We start from the raw sequence: 20178 nt of genomic DNA on the forward strand, positions 1-20178 counted from the left end.
AGAGAAAGAAGAAGCAAGATTCCAAATATCCTCCATCAAAGTCTTAATCCGCCAAGGAGTAGTTATCTTCTTGAGAACACAATCCGAAAGCACTTTAGAGTCTCCTTCAACTACGACTCTAGAAAAGTTATAATGTTGAGCAGCATGTAATGCATCCTTGAGAACTGTAGCTTCTGCAATGAGAACTGAAGCAGGTCCCAAATTCTTCGAAATAGCAAAAATAGGTTGACTATCAACATTCCTAAAAACAAAGCCAAGAGAAGCATTACCTTGCCTCACAGAACCATCAAAATTTATTTTAATTTGATCATGATCCGGAGGATTCCATTTAATATGAAAATACTTAGAAACCTTAGTATTACACACTTTAAGATTAGCTTTGCAATAGTTAGCTCCCAGAGTAATAGCCTTGAAGAAGGTTTGAGAAGGGGAGGGAACTAACTGTTTAAAAACTACCTGATTTCTGGTATGCCAAATTGACCAAGAAATAAGGACTTGTGATATAGTATCTACATTAAGATTAGGATTATGAAACAAAGATTCTATCTAAGAAATAAAAGAAGAAAGCCAATTATTAGGAATAGATATGTTATTTGAAAATCTCCAAACAGCCTGAGCAAAGTTACAATGCATAAAAAGATGGTTTAAATTTTCAATGCCATTCTGGCACAGAGGACAACAAGAAGGAATATTAGGATTATAAAGAGAGAGCTTATCTCTTGTCTTCAGTCGATTTCTCAAGAGTGTCCAAGCAAAAATCTTAATTTTAGGAGGAATAATCAAATGCCAAATTTTATTGAAAACATTGGATTTAGAATGAGAGTCATTCTTCTGTGCAAGTAACCAAGTAGCACTCTTGATGGAAAACTTACCTGAGCCTGAAGGTCCCCAAACAAATTCATCTGGCATATCATTCACAGGAATAGGAATAGCAAGAATTTGCATAACAATATCATGAGGAAGCAATAAAGAAAGAGCATCTTTATTCCACTGAAAGTTTTGAATAGAAGAAACTATAAGAGTCCAGTCTAAATGGTACCTTTCATCTTTAGGGATTATCAAATAAAAAGGCTAAGGCAAAACCCAATTACAAGTCCAGAATAAAATGTCTTTACTATTCCCAATAGTCCATCTCACACCTTCCATTACTAAAGACCTGGCATCAACAATTCCTTTCCAAGCTAAAGAATTGGAAGTCTTTTTATTAACAGATAACAAGTGGGAATTTATAACGTATTTGGCAGTAACCAATTGAACTCACCAATTATGAGGTTCAGTGAGAATCTTCCAAACTAATTTACCTAAAGTAGCTCTATTGAAGCACTCAGCAGGCCTAATTCCTAAACCCCCCATGTCCTTAGGAAGACAAACTTGCTCCCAGGCCACATGAGGGGTCTTACCACCCCAAAAGAAATCTCTACATTGGTTATCAAGAGCAGTAGTAACTTTTTTAGGACATTTAAAACAAGATAGAACATGGTTAGGCATACCTGAAAGATTTACTTTAATAAGAGTTAATTTTCCACCTCTCAACAAAATATTGGCTTTCCAACCGGCCATCTTTTTCTGCATTTTCAAAAGTAAATCAGACGTATGGATAGGATTCTTCCAAAAAATAATGTTATAAATTCCAAGATATTTACCAATACAACTATACAAGATTTATGAATATTAATGCCTAACATAGTAGATATATCGCATTTGACGACATTAGAAACATTAGAGGAAAAGTGAATAACGGACTTATTAAAATTTATCTGTTGTCCAAAAACTTCTGAAAATCTGGCTAGAATCTGAGCAATATTAGCAGCAGCTACAGAATGAGAAACTTTGACAAAGGTTAAACAAATGAGATTAGATCCAAAACACGACATGTCGTTAATCCCTTTCCAATTTGACTGTAACCAAGCGACATGCGCGTCGTAGTTTTGATTCAAGTTTTATACCGACAGAGACGAACTACCGGCCATAGCTAGAAGAAGAAGAAGAAGAAGAAGCAGCAGCAGTAGAGAGCTTTGGAGATGACCAAGAAGCTCACACAATCGGAACCAAAACTCGCCATGGAGCTCGACCTTGACTCGTTCCTCAACTCACACCTCTCCTCCTCCGACTCCGACTCCGACCCCGACCTCACCTCCGTCCCGCGCCGTACGATCGACGAAATCCTCAACGACACCGATTCATCCAGGTCAGCATCCCCCTCCTCTTCCCCGCGTAGTTCGACCTTATCTCAGTTCCTCGCGTCCGATCCCAAACCGCCACAGAGCGACGCCGTTTCGGTCGCCAGCGGCAGAACCGAGGGAGCGGGGAGGTTGAGTCAATTGGAGGAGAAGGCGGTCCGGCCGGGTTTGAATTTGTACAGCCGGGCTAGGTCCGGGGATTTCCCGGACGATTCGGTCGGGAGAGTTTCGAGGCCGTCGCCGTGGCTGTTTGGAGGTGTGAGGACGAATGCGAAGCCCGGGGCCGCGCTCGCGGCGGCTGCGGCGGCTTCGAGGTCGATGCCGACGCCCCACGCCGCGGCGATCAAGTCGAGGAGGAGCGCCGGGAGCGGGAGTTTCCAGAAAGCTGTGGAGGCTGCGGAATTGGGTGAGAGATCGGAGGGAGGGTCCAATTTTAACGAGGATAGCAATGCGGTTGGTTCTGAAACGACGCCATCGAATTCGAATGAAGTAGAGGTGGATTTTGGTGGTGCGTTGGGGAGGAAAGATGAGGTTTTGGAGAGGGAGAGGGAGGCAGAGCAGGTGAGTCAGATTGATGAAGTTAGTGCTGGCAATGCTGGTGAAGAATTGGATGAGAATTCAACTAATTTAGATGCCACTGATGTTAGAGATAATGAATTGGATGAGAATGTTCGGGTTTCGGAGGAAGGTCCACCGGAGGAAGAAGATTTAGATGAAAATAGTCCTTCTTTGAAACATAGAGATGTTGAGGATGAGCCTACTGGTGAGGATGAGAAGCATCTTGGTGGTATTGATTATAATGATGAGGTTGGTGATAATGATAATGATAAAGATGGAGATGATCATTTTGATGATAAGGATGATGATGCATTGGGAACTTCAATCACTCAACTTGTGGAGGAGAGAATCGAGCAACTGGAGAGCAGGAGGATCAGTAAAAAAGCGGAAAAGAAATCAAGAAAGCCACTTGAAATCGCTGAGGAGCTAGAGAAGAAACAAGCTTCAACTGCTTTGGATTGGGAAGAGGGTGCTGCTGCTCAACCTATGAGACTTGAGGGTGTTCGGAGAGGGTCCACCACATTGGGATACTTCAATGTTGATGCTAAAAATACCATTACGCGGACCCTTTCTGCTCCGGCTTTGAGGCGTGATCATGGTACGCCGCAAGTCCTGGGAGTTCACAGTAATTACATTGCAATAGGAATGTCAAGAGGGGTTGTCCTTGTTGTCCCCAGTAAATACTCTCCTTATAATGCTGACAACATGGATGCAAAGGTTACATTCTGTTAACTCGCTCTTATTGCTTTTAATTCTTTTTGTTTCAAGTAGCATTTCCATATTTTACTTAGTCCTACCTATTATGAAATTGAGATAGGTAACTCATATTAATCACTATGGTTTATATTTTTCAGCTGATATTTCTTGGATTGCAAGGAGAGCGGTCTTATGCTGCGGTGACTTCTATATCCTTCAATCAGCAAGGGGATCTACTCTTAGCTGGATACGCCGATGGTCACATTACAGTTTGGGATGTTCAGAGGGCATCCGCTGCCAAAGTAATTACCGGAGAACATACAGCTCCAGTTGTACATACTTTTTTTTTGGGGCATGATTCTCAGGTCACACGTAATTTTAAGGCAGTTACTGGGGACAGTAAGGGTCTGGTACTGTTACATTCCTTCTCTGTGGTTCCCCTGCTTAATAGATTCTCCATCAAAACACAGGTAAATCACTATTTGGCATTGCTGACAGATGTAGGCATGTAGTAGTTGATGTGTGATCTTCCAACAATATAATTTATCAACCTGATCATCTTATTCATCTTCACTGGAACAGTGCCTTCTAGACGGACAAAAAACAGGCACGACGCTGTCAGCTTCACCACTCCTCATTGATGAATTGAGTGGAAGCTCTTCACTTTCCTCTCAGGGAAATGTGATGGGTTCAGGCAGCAGTATTGGTGGTATGATGGGTGGTGTGGTTGGTGGGGATGCAGGTTGGAAACTCTTCAATGAAGGATCCTCTTTGTTTGAAGAAGGTGTGGTCGTATTTGTCACCCATCAAAATGCTTTGGTGGTATGAAGCCCTCAGATGATAGAGTGAATTCCATGCACCTTATATTTTAAGAATTGATGCTTGGCTCTTTTTACACATTATTTTTTCACAATGTGTTAAACCTTGTGTCTTCTTTGCAGGTAAGACTAACTCCCACTTTGCATGTCTATGCGCAACTTTCTAAACCAGATGGGGTTCGGGAGGGTTCCATGCCTTGTACTGCTTGGAAATGCACAACTCAATTGCATAATTCACCTACTAATAGTGGTAAGGTTTGACTTTCCCTGTTAAATTACCAGTTGACGGATTCCTAAGATGAGAGTTCAGCCATTCATTTATTTGTTCATTTATTTCTTTGGATTAGAGAATACACCTACTGAAGCAGTTGAAAGAGTTTCATTACTTGCAATTGCTTGGGATCGGAAAGTTCAGGTAGCAAAGTTGGTCAAATCAGAGCTGAAAGTATATGGTAAATGGTCTCTTGAAAGTGCAGCCATAGGTGTGGCTTGGTTGGATGATCAGGTATGTGCCTGATTTAATGTCTTTTATTTTGCTGAATTTATGTTATTCTGCTTAGAAGAGTTCTGTACATGGTGTAGAGTCAAGTTTAGCTCACAACATGATGGGCATAATTTGAGGTTTTTTGTCTTCAGATGCTGGTGGTTCTCACGATAACTGGACAACTTTGTTTGTTTGCAAAGGATGGAACTGGAATTCACCAAACAAGTTTTTCTCTAGATGGTTTTAGAGGGGATGATCTCATTTCTTATCATACTCACTTCATCAATGTATTTGGAAACCCTGAAAAAGCTTATAACAATTGCATAGCTGTAAGAGGAGCTTCTGTATATGTACTTGGACCTACTCATCTTATTGTTTCCCGGCTTCTCCCATGGAAGGAACGGATTCAGGTTTTACGGAGAGCTGGTGACTGGATGGGTTCTTTGAACATGGCAATGACAATTTATGATGGCCAAGCTCATGGTGTTGTTGACCTTCCTAGAACTCTGGATGCTGTACAGGAGGTCATAATGCCCTACCTGGTTGAGTTGCTTTTGTCATATGTAGAGGAAGTTTTTTCTTATATTTCAGTAGCATTCTGCAACCAAATTGAAAAAATGGATCAAGTTGATGACTTAAACAGACAAAGTAGTACTGTGCACACTGAAATTAAAGAGCAATACACCCGTGTTGGTGGGGTTGCAGTTGAATTCTGTGTCCATATCAAGAGGACTGACATACTTTTTGATGAGATCTTCTTGAAGTTTGTAGCTGTTCAACAGAGAGGTATTATCAACCCAGTGTGCTTTTGCATTTAATGGTCTGGTAGAACTTCATGCATTTCTTCTTTTCTTTTCTGAAGTCTTGGATCTCTGGATTAAGAGTTATTTTATTTCAGTGAAAAATATGGGAATCATTCTTGAATTTCTTATCCTATGAAGAGGTAAACTCCATTTTGCTACCAACTATGATTGAATCTGAATGGCATTTTAAGAAGAGTACCTTTGTAGCATCAACAATACATAAAATGAAAGTACCAATTTTATTGTCCTACTTCAACGCATGTCAAGGGTCATTCTAAAGGCTGAAGTGCATTAAGCATTATAGGGTTGAAACTTTTCATCTTTGAGAATAACTTTGTTGAAGTCTTTGGATACCTGCATTTCAACTTCCTTTCATGATTTGATGGTAAGTTGATTAATACTTCAGTATTTGATAGAACAAGCCAATCAGGTTCTAGGAATTTTGTACTGCTTTTGGGTTGTGTGAGCTGCAGTGCTGTAGATTTGCAGCATCTGAAGTATGTGCTGTGTTCCATAGCTAGAAGTACACTACATACAAAATTTTCCTTTTTATCCACTATTGCATGCTACTAATATGTTTTTCTTGAATCTTTTTAGACACATTTTTGGAACTATTGGAGCCTTATATATTGAAGGACATGCTTGGTTCTCTTCCGCCTGAGGTACTTTATAATGTTCAAGTATTTTGGCTGTATTGGCAGCTATATTCTACAATCTACATAATGACATTCTTTCCCTTTTTCCTTTTCTAAGATTATGCAAGCTCTGGTAGAACATTACAGCCACAAAGGGTGGTTACAGCGTGTTGAGCAATGTGTCCTTCACATGGATATTTCTTCATTGGATTTCAATCAGGTCTCTACCTTTCAGATTTTTGCTTGTGATTTTTGTCCACTAGTTTTGTTTCTTTTAAATTTTCACCTCACATTAATTTTTCCTTTCTTGTAGGTTGTTAGGTTATGCCGCGAGCATGGATTATATAGTGCCCTGGTGTATCTTTTCAACAAAGGATTGAATGATTTCAGGTCACCATTAGAGGAGCTGCTGGTGGTCTTGCGAAATAGTCAAAAAGAAGGTGCTATGGCCCTTGGGTACGATCTCCTTAATGTTTCTTCCTCATGTTGTAATCACTTGAGTTTGGAAATGTTTTAAGTAGTTTGTCGTACTACTTAAGTTTGCCTCTCCTTCCAGCGACATCTTAGCGAATCTTGCTTCTCATTGGTTAACTTGATAAAAAACCATATAATGAGTTGTATCATATATTTCAGTTTAGTTTTGAGCTGCATATTGCTATTTGACTTTCCCATGGTCTTATTTTACTTTTTGTTGTTTGCAGATACAGGATGCTAGTTTATTTGAAGTACTGCTTTTCAGGCCTTGCTTTTCCACCAGGTACGGACTTCACTTAAGGTTGGGCCTTTCAATATCACAGGACACTAGCAGGATATCTCTTTCTATTATAAACCTATGTAGAAATGGCTTGGATCTTGAAGTAATTTACAGAAAAAGATATAGAAATGTCACAGAATAAGTATGAAGGGGTGAAGGAGGACCAGCATTCTGGAACACATGTTTAAATCACTTCAGTCTCTATATTTCCTAGGCTTTGGCTTCATTATTCAGATTAAGAAACTTTGCATCAATCATCTCTCTTTGCAGGACAAGGAAAAATTCCTCCTTCACGCTTGCCATCTCTCAGAACAGAACTTTTGCAGTTTTTATTGGAGGGTTCTGATGCCCCTAATTCAAGAGCACTCTCAAGCGAATTCCCAGGAGGAGAATATCTCAACCTTTATTATCTCTTAGAACTAGATACTGAAGCTACTTTAGATGTTCTGAGATGTGCTTTCACAGAAGTTGAAATCTCGAAATGGGACTCCTCTTCTCAAAATTCAGCTGATGCAGATACAGAGCTGCAGTATGGGAATAATTCAACGGCTCAAAGTCAGGATTCATTGGTCCAGAATACAATTGATACTCTTATTCACATTATTAGTAAGGACATTCCCCAGAAGGATGGATCTGCTAGCAGTGTTGACTCTGGATCAGTCGTAGAGTGGCCTTCAAAGAAAGATATTGATCATCTATTCGAGTTTATTGCATATTATGTTGCATGTGGAAAAGCTAATGTCTCGAAGACTGTACTTTCTCAGATTTTGGAGTATTTGACATCAGAGAATAACTTTCCAACGTCTGTTTCTGGAGATAGCATAATTTCAAAAAAAAGAGAGAAGCAGGTTCTTGGCCTTCTTGAGGTAGTGCCGGAGACTGATTGGAATTCATCTTCTGTGTTACAGCTATGTGAGAAAGCACAATTTTACCAGGTATATCTTCAAGTGTCTTATTAGCTTATGATGTTGTCTTAGAAACATGTTGATACAATTCATACAGTGTTGCTCACTACAAGGTTTCTTGATGTCTTTTAGGTATGTGGCCTAATTCATACCAGCAGACATCAGTATATTGCTGCCCTGGATTGCTATATGAAAGATGCAGCCGAACCCATTCATGCCTTTGCCTTTATCAACAAAACATTGTTACAGTTGACTGACGATGAATGTGCTGCTTTTCGATCAGCAGTTATTTCTAGAATTCCAGGGCTATTTAACTTAAACAGGTGATTCCTTAATTATCATGAATATTTCTTTTCTTTTTCATCTTTCACATTTTAATTGAAGTTCTTCCTCATTCATTCAATTTCTAACATCTTCTGATCCCATGTAGAGAGGGTGCATTCTTCTTGGTCATGGACCATTTTACCAGTGCAGAAGGTTCTCATATCCTATCTGAACTTCGCTCCCATCCACGAAGCCTTTTCCTGTACTTAAAAACAGTGATTGAGGTTCATTTATCTGGCACCCTCGACTTCTCAAGTTTAAAAACCGACAATCTTATGGGAGTAAAGGATCAAACAAAAGGAGTTGAGGCTTTCTTGGAAAGGGTCTCTAATTTCCCACAGCTTTTGCGTGATAGTCCTATTAATGTGACTGATGATATGATTGAGCTTTATCTGGAGGTGAGTACTTCATAAACTAGTGATCTTTTGTTATTTTTAACTAAGTTTATTGGATGAATCAATGTTTTCAGCTCATCATATTGTCTCTGAAATTCTTGATCCTTCTTGAGCTATTGTGAGCTTTAAGTGTGTCCATTGTGCTCCAGTCTATTTGGGTCAGTTAAAGTGTACTTATTTTCAATATATTCATTCTGGCCAACTTTGAACTTTGAGGCTTGAAATAGTGAGCAAGTTTGTTTTCTGGTCATGAAGCTTATTCAGTTAAAGTGTACTTATTTTCAATATATTCATTCTGGCCAACTTTGAACTTTGAGGCTTGAAATAGTGAGCAAGTTTGTTTTCTGTTCATGAAGCTTATTCGGTGTCATTGCGGTCTTTATGCGTTACTTCCAATTTGATTAGGTTCAGAAATTCTTGTGGAGCACTTGTTGGGATACAACTCAGGTTTTAAATGTTTCACTGTTTACTTCTGCAGCTGTTATGCCAGTTTGAATGCAAATCAGTTCTCAAATTCCTAGAGACATTTGATAGCTATCGCGTGGAGCACTGTTTATGCCTCTGCCAGAAATATGCAATAATAGATGCTTCATCGTTCTTGTTGGAGAGGGTTGGTGATGTTGGAAGTGCACTTTTACTTACACTTTCCACCCTCAATGACAAATTTATCAAGCTTGAAACTGCTGTTGGAAGTCTAAATTTAAGCGGGGCTTCACGTGGTTCTGCTAGTACAGAATACTTGAGCAATGCTTTGAAAGTGGAGGAGGTCGGTAAATATCATTTTTGAATCTAGCATGTGGTTAGGTTTTTTATGCTTTCTATAGATTCGTTGAAGTGTTATGTATAACTTGTAAATTTTTCCATTTCAGGTGAATGATATAGACAGTATATTGCATGCATGTATAGGATTGTGCCAACGGAACACCCATCGTCTAAATCCTGATGAATCAGAGGCACTCTGGTTCAAATTGCTTGACTCGTAAGTTCTGTTTTCAATTTGGTCTCAGCTAAGCTTTACTCATGCACAATTATCTGGCCATAATGCATTCTTCAATTTCAGCATTTTGTCTTCCCTATTCAGAAGCCGCCCCCCCCCCCCCAAAAAAAAGTAAAAAAAAATAAAGAAAAAGAAAAAAGGAAGCTTGTTTGATTATCTTGACTATAAAGACTTGCATAACTATGATATACAAGGGAGCATCCTATCTATTTTGCACTTTAAAAACTGGTTCCGTGCTCTCTGTTATCTGTCTAGGATGATCCGTGAAGGATTTCATTGTAGTCTTGCAGTACATGATCATGGAATTATTGAAGACTAATCATCCTCCCAACTTTCAATACAGGTTTTGTGAGCCTTTAATGGATTCGTTTAGTGCTGGTACAGTATCTAAAGGAGAAGATCATAATGGAATGGTAACCAATTCATTGGATTCACAAGAGGATGAAATGAATTTCACAATCAAGTGGAGAATCCCAAAGGCTAATAAAGGTGCTGATATTTTAAGAAAATTGTTTTCTCGGTTCATCAAGGAGATTGTTGAGGGCATGATAGGATATGTTCGCCTTCCAACTATCATGTCAAAGCTCCTTTCTGACAATGGTAGCCAGGAATTTGGTGATTTTAAATTCACAATATTGGGGATGCTTAGCACATATGGCTTCGAAAGAAGAATTCTGGTACAGCAGCTTTATTTTAATCTCAGTTATGCTAGTTATGTACATGATGTATTCTTGTTCAAGGGAATTATTGTGTCAAAGTCATTCTTGTGGAGTGTACTTACAAGGCAATGAGCATGAATAATTTCTATGTTATTTCTTAAAAACTAAAAAATAAAAACTACAATAAAATCTTCTCATTTTGGTGATTTACTCTTCTTCTTCTCCTAGTGAATATCTACAACATCGAAAGTTGGTTGTCAAAGCTACAATTGTCAGTTGCATTAAATATATCTGCATAGACAGAAGCAGTACACTTTGCAGTTGATTCATTTCTAGCTGTATTGTGGGGCTATTGAGCAGCACTCAAATCTTATGCAGAGTCTACTGATTAAGTGATATATTAAACTTTCTGCACTGACTGGATTCAAATTTAGACTCTGGATATCTAATTTGTTTCCTCTGAAGCTTTGTATTGTATTTCTTTTGTTCTTTTCGGTTGCCTTTAACTCTATCTGTCATGTAGGATACTGCCATGTCCCTGATAGAAGATGATACATTCTATACTATGAGCATCCTCAAGAAAGGAGCCTCACATGGGTATGCTCCTCGCAACCCAAAATGTTGCATATGCGATTGCCTCCTTGACAAGAACTCTTCCAGCTACATTCGCATTTTCAATTGTGGTCATGCAACACATCTTAAATGCGAAGTTTCAGAGAATGAAACATCAAGTCGTAGCTCGTCCTCTGGATGCCCAGTTTGTATGCCCAAGAAGAAATCTCAGAGGTCTAAAAACAAATCGGTTCTAGCAGAGGAGAGTTTAGTGAAGGTGTTTTCATCAAGAACCCATCATACTCATGGACCAGTTGTTCACCCACATGAAAGCACTTCTGAGAATAGCTATGGGATTCAGCAGATATCACGGGTATAGCAACTTCTTATTATCATTGTCATTATTGTCATTTTGGTTTCCTTGATTGTACATGAAACTAATTGAGAAACTGAACTTGGATATTGCAGTTTGAGATGTTGACCAATTTGCAGAAACATCGTGGATTAGTCGAGATTGAAAACATGCCTCAATTGAGGCTTGCCCCACCAGCTGTGTACCATGAAAAGGTTAAGCACGGACCTGTTCTGTCACCAGGAGAGAGCAGCAGTGATCTTGTGAGAACAGAGAAACAAAGTAAAATCAAGCAACTCAGGGAGGTAAAAGTAAAAGGATCATCTCTTCGGTTTCCCTTGAAAACAAACTTATTTGGTAATGGTAAGTATCTCATTAGGTCTCTTGTAAATGTAATGAAATTTGTGAGTCTGTGAAAGGTGTCCATTTCTAACATGTAGATATCCACTTTCCAGGCAAGGACAAGATCAGCAGGCGATGATACTATTGCCATCTACAACTAACAAGTAACAATACTGGAGTTGGATTCTGCAGAGGCTGTCCAATAATATCTATTAGGCACTAACCATGCTAGCTGAGTTTTGACCCGTTTTCCCTCCGTTCCTGTATTCTTTTTAATCCCTGTGTGTTTCTATTTAGATCTGGTGTAGTTACTTTGTAAAGTACCACAAATTTTGTAAATGATTTGTAGAAAGGCATCTGCCATTTTGTAGTAGTAAATCAAATATATTCTTTCCAGCTTCTAGTGACTTTATCTGGAATCTTGGTGATTTTCTGCATAGAACTTTCAGAAGGTAGTCTCCTAAGTCCTAAATAGCAACGTCACTGGGGAACACTGGCAGTTTCAGATAGTGTAATGTGTATCCTTCCCAAGTTTGTTGCCAAGGTAAAAATCAGGCAACTTCAGACTTCCCATTCAAGCGCTTATCAATAGAGACCTGCAATGAGCTTCTCTCTTATGTCTACTATTTTATGGAGATGAATGCTCGAGAAGCCCAACTGAACTGAGAGTATTGTATTTCAACGGCATTATTCAAAATTTCAAATCAAAGATGGCCAACAATGATAATAGTTTCTCCAGCTCTTGATTCAAAGTAATCAACTCGAAATAAAATTGGAGATGGGAAGGACCAAGTGCACCTATTGATATTCAAAATAAGTGGACTTTGAATGTAGTCAATGTACATGAAATACCAAAATTGAGATTCAAGGGAAACGTAAATGGAATACTAAAACGGCAGTCACATATGCATTCGGAAGTCAGAACAAAAGGACAGTCTGCTAATCATCATCTTCAAAGCTTCCTTCATCACTACTATAATCGCTACTATCATCTTGATCAGGAATATCCAGTTCAACATGCATAACTTGTATTGGCTCTTGCGGTTTATGCATTGCTTGAGGTTTAGGCCGTAAATGTTGATCCTCGACCTTAGGAACTGGAAGAGATCCCACTGGGGGCAAAGGCACTGGGTCCCCAGGCTTCCATCCAGGTGGGGGCATAGGAAAATCGGTAGGCAACTCCACAGGCATCCCAGGTTTCCAACCAGACGGAATTGTGATATTTGGAGGAAGCCGACCTTGAAGTGCACCAAAGTTTGGAGCTTGATTGGCTTCTGTTGGAGCAGGAGGTGGGGGCTCTATGATTGCTTCAATTGTTTTCTCCGTGCTGTCTACAGTCTTGGGCAAACCAACATCCAGGTTTGCAAAATTGTATAGCTGAGAAGCACGCATGTGCTCCTCCTGCGGGGCAGGTGGGAGTGATCCGCGAAGAGGAGCTTGTCCAGCCCCAAATTCTGGTGGTGCAAATGTTGTGTAGCTTATCCGATGCGCATATGACAAAATATCTGATAAATTCAACTGAGATGAAACAGTAGTAGCGCATGAAGAATCATCTTCTGAACCATCATCCAATTTTACCCTTTTGGGGCGGGACAAATCAGAGTAATCATCAACAAGATTATCAAGCACCTGCTCAACATCCTTGAGTTTCTTGGAAAAGGTAAGAAGTGAGACATCCTTGGACCGTACTTCATGTGCAATTTTCAGCTTAGCGTCCTGAAGATCAAGGATTTCTTGGAGTTCAGCAACAGCCTCAAAGAGTTGGGTTTGAAGAGCTGTGAACTGGGAGAGGACATCTTTGGTGGAGGAAGGACAGTTCTCAAGCGGGATTGAAAACTGAGATTGGGTTTGGGAAGAAAGGAAGGTTGGGAAGGAACCGCGGAATGCATTGAGCCAAAGGGACCGATTAGGTGACACTTCAAAGAGTTTAGACGAGAGGGAGGCCATTTGAACTAGAAGGGATTGGGCTCTTGGGAGGGGCGAGAGAAGAGAGACCAGCGATGGGGAGAGATTGGAATGCTGTGAAGAAGAAGAAGCAGAAGCAGAAGAAGAAGGCTGCTGCTGTAAAGGGAGTTTTGGAGGGGTAGGGTTTTGAAAAGCAGGTGAATTGGGGTTCGATAGGCCTAGCCTAGCTGGGGATTGTACAATTTGCGGTTGAAGCATTGTGGAACTTCACTTGTTTCTTCAAAGTACTCTACAAATCAAGAAATCAAAGAAACATTAACATTGGACAAAATATTCATGATCTGATAACAGGAAGAACTGGGTCTTAAAAAAAGAAAAAGGAGTCTCACCAGCCGAGACGGTAACAGCCAGGTAGAACCAGTGAGCTGCAAAATTCAAGAATTCAAAGTTGCTTTGCTTAAAGGACTCTCCTTTTTCTTATGTACAGCTCTTCATAAGCTGCAAAATTCAAGAAATTCATATTCTTAACCTGGTTTTTTTTTACTAAAGCAAATTTGAAGAACTAGTTCAGTTCTCTCTCTCTCTCTACAAAATGCAAAACAAAAACAAAAACAAAAAAGAAAATTTGTTCAAAACATTATAGTTTATGTAGATTACACTTTGAAAGCTTGGAAATAATATTACTTTTGGATATTATTTTCGGCCACACTACGCTAAAAAATCCAAACTTTGTTGGAAACAATTAATCAGCAATCTGAAATACGATTTTTAATAACAATGTTGAAGCCGTGGCCTAAAATGTGAATCTAAAATCCTTAAAACAGGAGGACTAAAGAGACGCCCCTTGGTGTAACTTCTCCTTAACCTAAAACCCAAAATAAAAAAGTTACTACCATCCAAAAAGGAGACCCAAATCAAAGGAAAGCAAAGCAATCCAGATTGCAGATCTTTCATCAACAATGGAAACGAGGAAATCAAAACTCAGAGAAACAGCAGCAAAAACCTGCAATGAGTAGGGAATAAGATAAACTCACCTGGGGATTGGTCTGTTTCATCGACGGAATGGAAAGAGTGAAGCTTTCATCACCTGCGATTTGCATGAGAGACTGGGACGGTGACATAGAGACAGAGCCTGAAAAGGTTCCCGTTTTAAGGAGAATAGGGGAACTATTGCCCTTGCCGGGTGGGCTTGGTCCAATGGGTTGCAACTGAATTTGACAAAAAAAAAAAAAAAATTTAGGAAAGGGCCCAACCGGGTTCGAACCGGTGACCTCTTGATCTGCAGTCAAATGCTCTACCACTGAGCTATGGACCCTTGTTGGCAAATAACTCCATCTATTAAATATTTATACATTTACTTATTAGTTTAAAGCATATGGTTTAGCATGGCATGTCGAGTTACTCTAGTAGTTAGTTTAGTTTGTACCCGTTTGTGTATTTAAAGGTGAAGAATAATGAGGGAAATAAATATAATCTAACCATCTCATTATTTTTTATATGTAGATATAAATTCAATGACAGTTAAGTATAACTGAGTATAGAATTAACTAACCACTTGAGTAGGACTGTATACTCTAGATGGCAGGGAGGGGCATAGAGCCTAGGAGTTTAGACAGGGCTTAAGTAGATTCCTAGGCTAATTTTTATTTATTTTATTTTTACAATATATAAATAAGTGCAATTAAAACAAGAACTATATTTAGTAGTATGATTTATTGAAAATATGAGAAAAATAAAAAGTAGTTTTTAAGCATTTGACTAAAAGAAATAATTTTTTTGAATTTCTTTTTTAAACCAGACTAATCTAAGCACCACTCGAACTAATCGAAGCAATTGATGCTTAGCGATATAATAATAAAAAAAATCTCGTAATACACACAAGACTCGACGTCTAAGTTCTAAGCTCCTCCCACGGCCCCTAGCACCTAACAATTTTTAAAACACTGACCATATCTAATTCATGGTCACCCATGTGATAAAATGAAACTCGTAGTCATAGACTTCCTAGTCCTCATCCAATGACACGTTGGAACTCATCCTTGTCCACAAGGTCACAATCACAAACACCTACATCTAACACAAATTGCCTCCCACATTCTTTTCTCCAATCATCTTTTGCCTCACATCCCTCACCATGAATCCAACCCAAAACCACTAACAAAAACACCTTTACCATTTTCAATACCCAAAAAAAAAAAAAGACACCCTTCACCTCAAATCCCCCGAGTGTCCAAGGACAACAATAATAGTATGCGACCCTCGGACTTAACAAGGCCTAATGTGACACCCCAAAATAGCATAGAAGCCAAACAAGGCCAAGTAGCAGAGTGGTGAATTTGGAACAAGCAGTTAGTTGAGTTGGGTGGATTTCCAACGCTCTTGAGCCCTTCAGGCGGTTATTTCCAAGCTCCTCTCCCTCGTTTCCTCCGCCTTCTCTTCTCCTCTTATACTTTTCTCTCTCGCTTCAACCTCCAAATTCCTCTCCTCCCTTGAACCCAAAATATAGAAACACAGAGAGAGGAGCCATGTCCTTCTCTGCCGCCACCACCCAGCCCCTCCGGCTCAACACCACCGCCGGCGCCGCTGCCAGATCCAATGACAAGGTACCCTCTTCTCTGCTGATGTCAAAGACTCCGTCTTTTTTGGGATCCACCCGCAAGCTCCGACCCGGTTGTGTAGCTGCCAAGCCCAATGCGCAGCGCCGATCCGCGGTGGTTTCGGTCTCCGAGGCTGTCAAGGAGAAGAAGGCCAGTGCTTCCACCAATCTGGTAATCACTCTCTTGCATCAAATTTCATTTCTTTTGATTGAATTCTTGGGAAGGTTTGGTTTGCCATGCATGGTTGGAATAGGAGAGAATTGGATTTTGGTTTTTCACTGTTGAAGAAAGATTTTTGGGTTTTGAAGAGCTGGTTAGCTGAGATTTACGAGCTGTGAATTGAACTCAATCAAGCACGATTCAAGTTGTTTGATTCAAAATTCCCAATCAAAAATTCAACTTGGGTGCATTTAGTTCAATTTGATTTGATTTGAGTGTTATGTTTAATGTCCAGCAATCTTCATTGTGTACATTCGATTAAGTGTAAAGAGATGTAGAGGTACCCATCTGAGTTCTTTGGAGATCAATTTGATTCGAGTATGTTTAAAGTAAGGGAAACTTCATTATATACATCTAATTAAGTTCAAAGGGATGTAGAAGTACCCATTTGAGTTCTTTTTTCCTAGTGTGGTTTGTGAAGATTTTATGTTCTTATAATGAAATGAACAGTGTCTGAGACTATGGTTTCTGAATTTTTGTGTATTTAGCTGATAACGAGAGAGGAAGGATTGGAGCTTTATGAAGACATGGTATTGGGTAGAGCTTTTGAGGACATGTGTGCTCAGATGTATTACAGAGGCAAAATGTTTGGGTTTGTTCACCTTTACAATGGCCAAGAAGCTGTGTCAACTGGGTTCATCAAGCTTACAAAGCAGGAAGATACTGTGGTGAGCACATACCGTGATCACGTTCACTCTTTGAGTAAGGGTGTCCCTGCTCGTGAAGTCATGAGTGAGCTCTTCGGAAAGGCTACCGGTTGTTGCCGGGGCCAAGGTGGTTCGATGCATATGTTCTCAAAAGCCCACAATTTGATTGGTGGGTTTGCATTTATTGGTGAAGGGATTCCAGTGGCAACAGGGGCAGCCTTCAGCTCTAAATATAGGAGGGAAGTGTTGAAACAGGCAGACTGTGATCACGTGACATTGGCATTTTTTGGAGATGGGACTGCTAACAATGGCCAGTTCTTTGAATGTTTGAACATGGCTGCATTATGGAAACTTCCAATTGTATTTGTTGTGGAAAACAATTTGTGGGCTATTGGAATGTCGCATCTGAGGGCAACTTCTGATCCCGAAATTTGGAAGAAGGGACCTGCATTTGGTATGCCCGGTGTTCATGTGGACGGGATGGATGTTTTGAAGGTGAGGGAAGTGGCAAAGGAAGCAATTGGGAGGGCCAGGAGAGGAGAAGGACCAACCTTGGTGGAATGTGAAACATATAGGTTTAGAGGACACTCACTGGCTGATCCTGATGAGCTCCGTGACCCTGGTTAGTATTTGAATTTTTGTTTCCTCATAATGCTTCTCTGTTGTACGTTGTAAGAGCTAACTTAACCCATTCATGTCCATCCTATTCATTTGTATTCTCTTATAACATCTTTATTCTTTACCTGTTAGTTTTCAATTACATGATGTTTATACTGTTGCACAACCAAATTAAGTAGATAGTTCTTTAGTTGTTTGGATATTAGATAGTTGCTTTCTTTTCAATTTTGAAGAAGCATGTCAGTTGGCTTACTAGGCTGGCATTATGGAGTTTCTGATTTCTTAGCACCTCTATCAGGTGATAAAATCATTTATTAAAGGAGTGTTACAGTGTTTGTCTGCCCATGACTTAACCATTTTCCCCCAACCTTTAGTGAAGTGTCTGTTCATTTGATCACTTCAATTATGAACGCCACATATCAAATTATCATTATTCTTTACCAGACTTTTGCACCTAGCATGGTCGATTCATTTTCTTTTCACGTCATTTAATTGAGGTTGTTAAATATTAACCGCCATTTTTGGTTCTAATTTGCCAGCTGAGAAGGCACACTATGCTGCCAGAGACCCCATCACAGCCTTGAAGAAATACATATTTGAGCACAACTTAGCCAGTGAACAAGAGCTGAAGGCCATAGATAAGAAGATAGATGAGGTGCTTGAGGATGCTGTTGAGTTTGCCGACGAAAGCCCGCTCCCACCTCGCAGCCAGCTGCTCGAGAATGTGTTTGCCGATCCTAAAGGCTTTGGAATAGGGCCTGATGGCCGCTACAGATGTGAGGACCCTAAATTTACTCAGGGCACTGCCAAAGTCTAATCTTTGTTGGACCTATAGCAATCAACTTGTGCTATTGCTCTGTTCCTAGATGCATGCTATTTAATTTTAGTTACTGCTAGCAGTTCTTGTCACTTAAAAGAGGATTGTAATTGCATTTCTACTGGAAGCAGGATACTTGTGTTTAGGGTGGGTCTTTCATTTGAATTTTGGTCATTCGCGTTCGTTTTAAATTATCACTCTTTCTGTAATTGCAAACAATACCTGAAGGGATGTTGGCTCTGTGTCCAATTTTATCAAAAAATTATATTTACACATTATTCTCAAAATTTTGCCTTCTTTGAAGTCCAAACTCTAAAGTGATATGGAGAAATTGTTCACTTGACTTCGAAAAATTGTTGATCCTGCTTGTACGTGATCCTGCTTGTACGTTATAGGGGGCCTGTGACATAATCAGTGCATTAGATACCATTTACAAATGATAAAGAAAATGAAGTGATGTGCGAAATTGACGCAATAACAAGTAAACAAACTAAACTATCAAGGTCCGCTATTGGAAAGATGAATGATGTAATGCAATTGTGGTATTATTTCACACTTTTACAAGTTCAAAGATAACTAGTACATGTTCAAAATCTGACTGAAAAATAGAATTATTACAGAGAAATATGGTGAACAAAACTGTAGGAAATGGTAGCAAAAAGAATGAAGATACGAATCTTTTTGAGGAAAAAAAACAAAAAATATGAAGAAGTGTCGGTTCAGCGGGCATTACAACATGAAAATCAACTTTCAGACCCAAAACTCGCCTGACCTCAGCTGGTGTCAGTCTCCAGGTCATAGGTCCTGATTCTCACCCCAGAAATCTCGAATCTCAGAGACCTTTTCTAAATTGAGGATGGTTGCCATTTGAGTGAGCCCAGCAAACTTGTCTCTAACAGTTTCTTTGAGTCAAGCTAGAGAAGTGGCTCACCAATGCCCTACAATCTCTGTCCAGCTGAAGGCCTCCAAGTTGACTGAATCTTTTCTGCATCATAATTACTTCAACCTCTTCACCAGCTGAGTTAGAACAAGACTTTACTTTTTCTCTATCTGCTGGTGCAGGAAATACCTCCTGATAAAGAAAAGATCATTCAGTTAAATACCTGAAAATTGAATTATTTTGATACAGGAAACAAATAATTTGTAGCCTAAATTGTAATCCTCTGCTTTCATTTTGTGTTTCTGTGTACTGCTGGTCCAAAATGTATTATTTTTCTTTATTCTTGAATAGCACATGGTTTCTTCTAAAATAAACAAATGTGCATTACTATTTTACAGACATTCAATAAATAAACAGCATACTTGATCATCATCTCCAACAATGGTTAAGACTTATGAGAGGCATGAATCCGCAGAAGACTATTGCATTAGCATCTTCTTTAGAGAATGGCTTCATGAATCTTGGTTCTCCATTAACACTTTGTAACGGAGCTAGCAAGCACGGTCGGAACATCACAGACGTGAACTTACAAAACATGCCTAATGCAGCATATCTGGATGCTACAGACGTTTAGGATAAAAAAAACCAGGGAGCAAGCTTCATAAAGCGGCTAAACAAGTCGATCATGGTAGTCCAAGCGATACAAGATTTTAAGATATCGATCGATCATTGTAGTTCCCAAGAATCTCAGCCCAGCCCAATTGAGATGCACACTTAAGAATCATAAAGCAGTCCTGCAGTAGTAAGGATTCTCACTCAACTGGCATTTAGGGTTTAGGAATCCACTTCGTACAGTGATAAGGGTTCTAACTCAACTGGGATTTCTTGTTTTGCCGAACATAGATTCGAAGCAAATTTGCCTATATATAACCACAGCTTTCTTGCGGTTTGGAGCATAAAGATAAAGAGTCAGCTCTGCAGCATTACTGAAGCTACAATCTTTTATTTTCTGAATATAATAAAGTAGCTAGCTAGGCGATG

General features: G+C 39.6%; 3 protein-coding genes and 1 non-coding gene across 4 annotated transcripts; 2 read left to right on the forward strand and 2 right to left on the reverse strand.

The window, feature by feature from the left end:
- Nucleotides 1-1862: 1862 nt before the first annotated feature.
- On the forward strand, nucleotides 1863-11850 carry LOC112182158 (vacuolar protein sorting-associated protein 8 homolog). Its single transcript, XM_024320606.2, has 19 exons — nucleotides 1863-3455; nucleotides 3593-3904; nucleotides 4017-4256; nucleotides 4376-4502; nucleotides 4600-4757; nucleotides 4889-5522; nucleotides 6137-6201; nucleotides 6293-6394; nucleotides 6488-6630; nucleotides 6876-6931; nucleotides 7199-7863; nucleotides 7966-8156; nucleotides 8264-8555; nucleotides 9031-9318; nucleotides 9422-9531; nucleotides 9893-10226; nucleotides 10732-11133; nucleotides 11229-11475; nucleotides 11568-11850. Exons 1-19 carry the CDS (start codon nucleotides 2022-2024, stop codon nucleotides 11591-11593), a joined length of 5826 nt encoding a protein of 1941 aa, XP_024176374.1. The 5' UTR covers nucleotides 1863-2021; the 3' UTR covers nucleotides 11594-11850.
- Nucleotides 11851-12235: 385 nt separating this feature from the next.
- LOC112182159 (mediator of RNA polymerase II transcription subunit 4) lies at nucleotides 12236-14546 on the reverse strand. The gene is made up of 3 exons (XM_024320607.2): nucleotides 14394-14546; nucleotides 13749-13857; nucleotides 12236-13648 (listed from the first exon to the last, which is right to left on the reverse strand). Exon 3 carries the CDS (start codon nucleotides 13615-13617, stop codon nucleotides 12394-12396), a length of 1224 nt encoding a protein of 407 aa, XP_024176375.1. The 5' UTR covers nucleotides 13618-13648; nucleotides 13749-13857; nucleotides 14394-14546; the 3' UTR covers nucleotides 12236-12393.
- A 56-nt stretch (nucleotides 14547-14602) lies between these two features.
- On the reverse strand, nucleotides 14603-14674 carry TRNAC-GCA. Its single transcript has one exon. It is a non-coding gene; the product is annotated as a tRNA-Cys (tRNA).
- Nucleotides 14675-15487: 813 nt separating this feature from the next.
- Nucleotides 15488-18535, forward strand: LOC112182161 (pyruvate dehydrogenase E1 component subunit alpha-3, chloroplastic). Its single transcript, XM_024320610.2, has 3 exons — nucleotides 15488-16127; nucleotides 16664-17444; nucleotides 17980-18535. The coding sequence occupies exons 1-3, from the start codon at nucleotides 15885-15887 to the stop codon at nucleotides 18255-18257; spliced, it is 1302 nt and encodes a 433-aa protein (XP_024176378.1). The 5' UTR covers nucleotides 15488-15884; the 3' UTR covers nucleotides 18258-18535.
- Nucleotides 18536-20178: the final 1643 nt, after the last annotated feature.

This window comes from Rosa chinensis, chromosome 1 (assembly GCF_002994745.2).
Source record: "Rosa chinensis cultivar Old Blush chromosome 1, RchiOBHm-V2, whole genome shotgun sequence".
In the NCBI taxonomy this organism is placed as follows: Eukaryota; Viridiplantae; Streptophyta; class Magnoliopsida; order Rosales; family Rosaceae; genus Rosa; species Rosa chinensis.

Bases quoted from the DNA above. Each gene is read 5' to 3' on its own strand.
- LOC112182158 (XM_024320606.2), top strand. From the start codon at position 2,022: ATGACCAAGAAGCTCACACAATCGGAACCAAAACTCGCCATGGAGCTC. The intron at 3,905-4,016 runs GTAAATCACTAT...TCACTGGAACAG, and splicing joins GATTCTCCATCAAAACACAG to TGCCTTCTAGACGGACAAAA. The intron at 6,202-6,292 runs GTACTTTATAAT...TCCTTTTCTAAG, and splicing joins TTGGTTCTCTTCCGCCTGAG to ATTATGCAAGCTCTGGTAGA.
- LOC112182159 (XM_024320607.2), bottom strand. From the start codon at position 13,617: ATGCTTCAACCGCAAATTGTACAATCCCCAGCTAGGCTAGGCCTATCG.
- LOC112182161 (XM_024320610.2), top strand. From the start codon at position 15,885: ATGTCCTTCTCTGCCGCCACCACCCAGCCCCTCCGGCTCAACACCACC. The intron at 16,128-16,663 runs GTAATCACTCTC...TTGTGTATTTAG, and splicing joins CCAGTGCTTCCACCAATCTG to CTGATAACGAGAGAGGAAGG. The intron at 17,445-17,979 runs GTTAGTATTTGA...CTAATTTGCCAG, and splicing joins TGATGAGCTCCGTGACCCTG to CTGAGAAGGCACACTATGCT.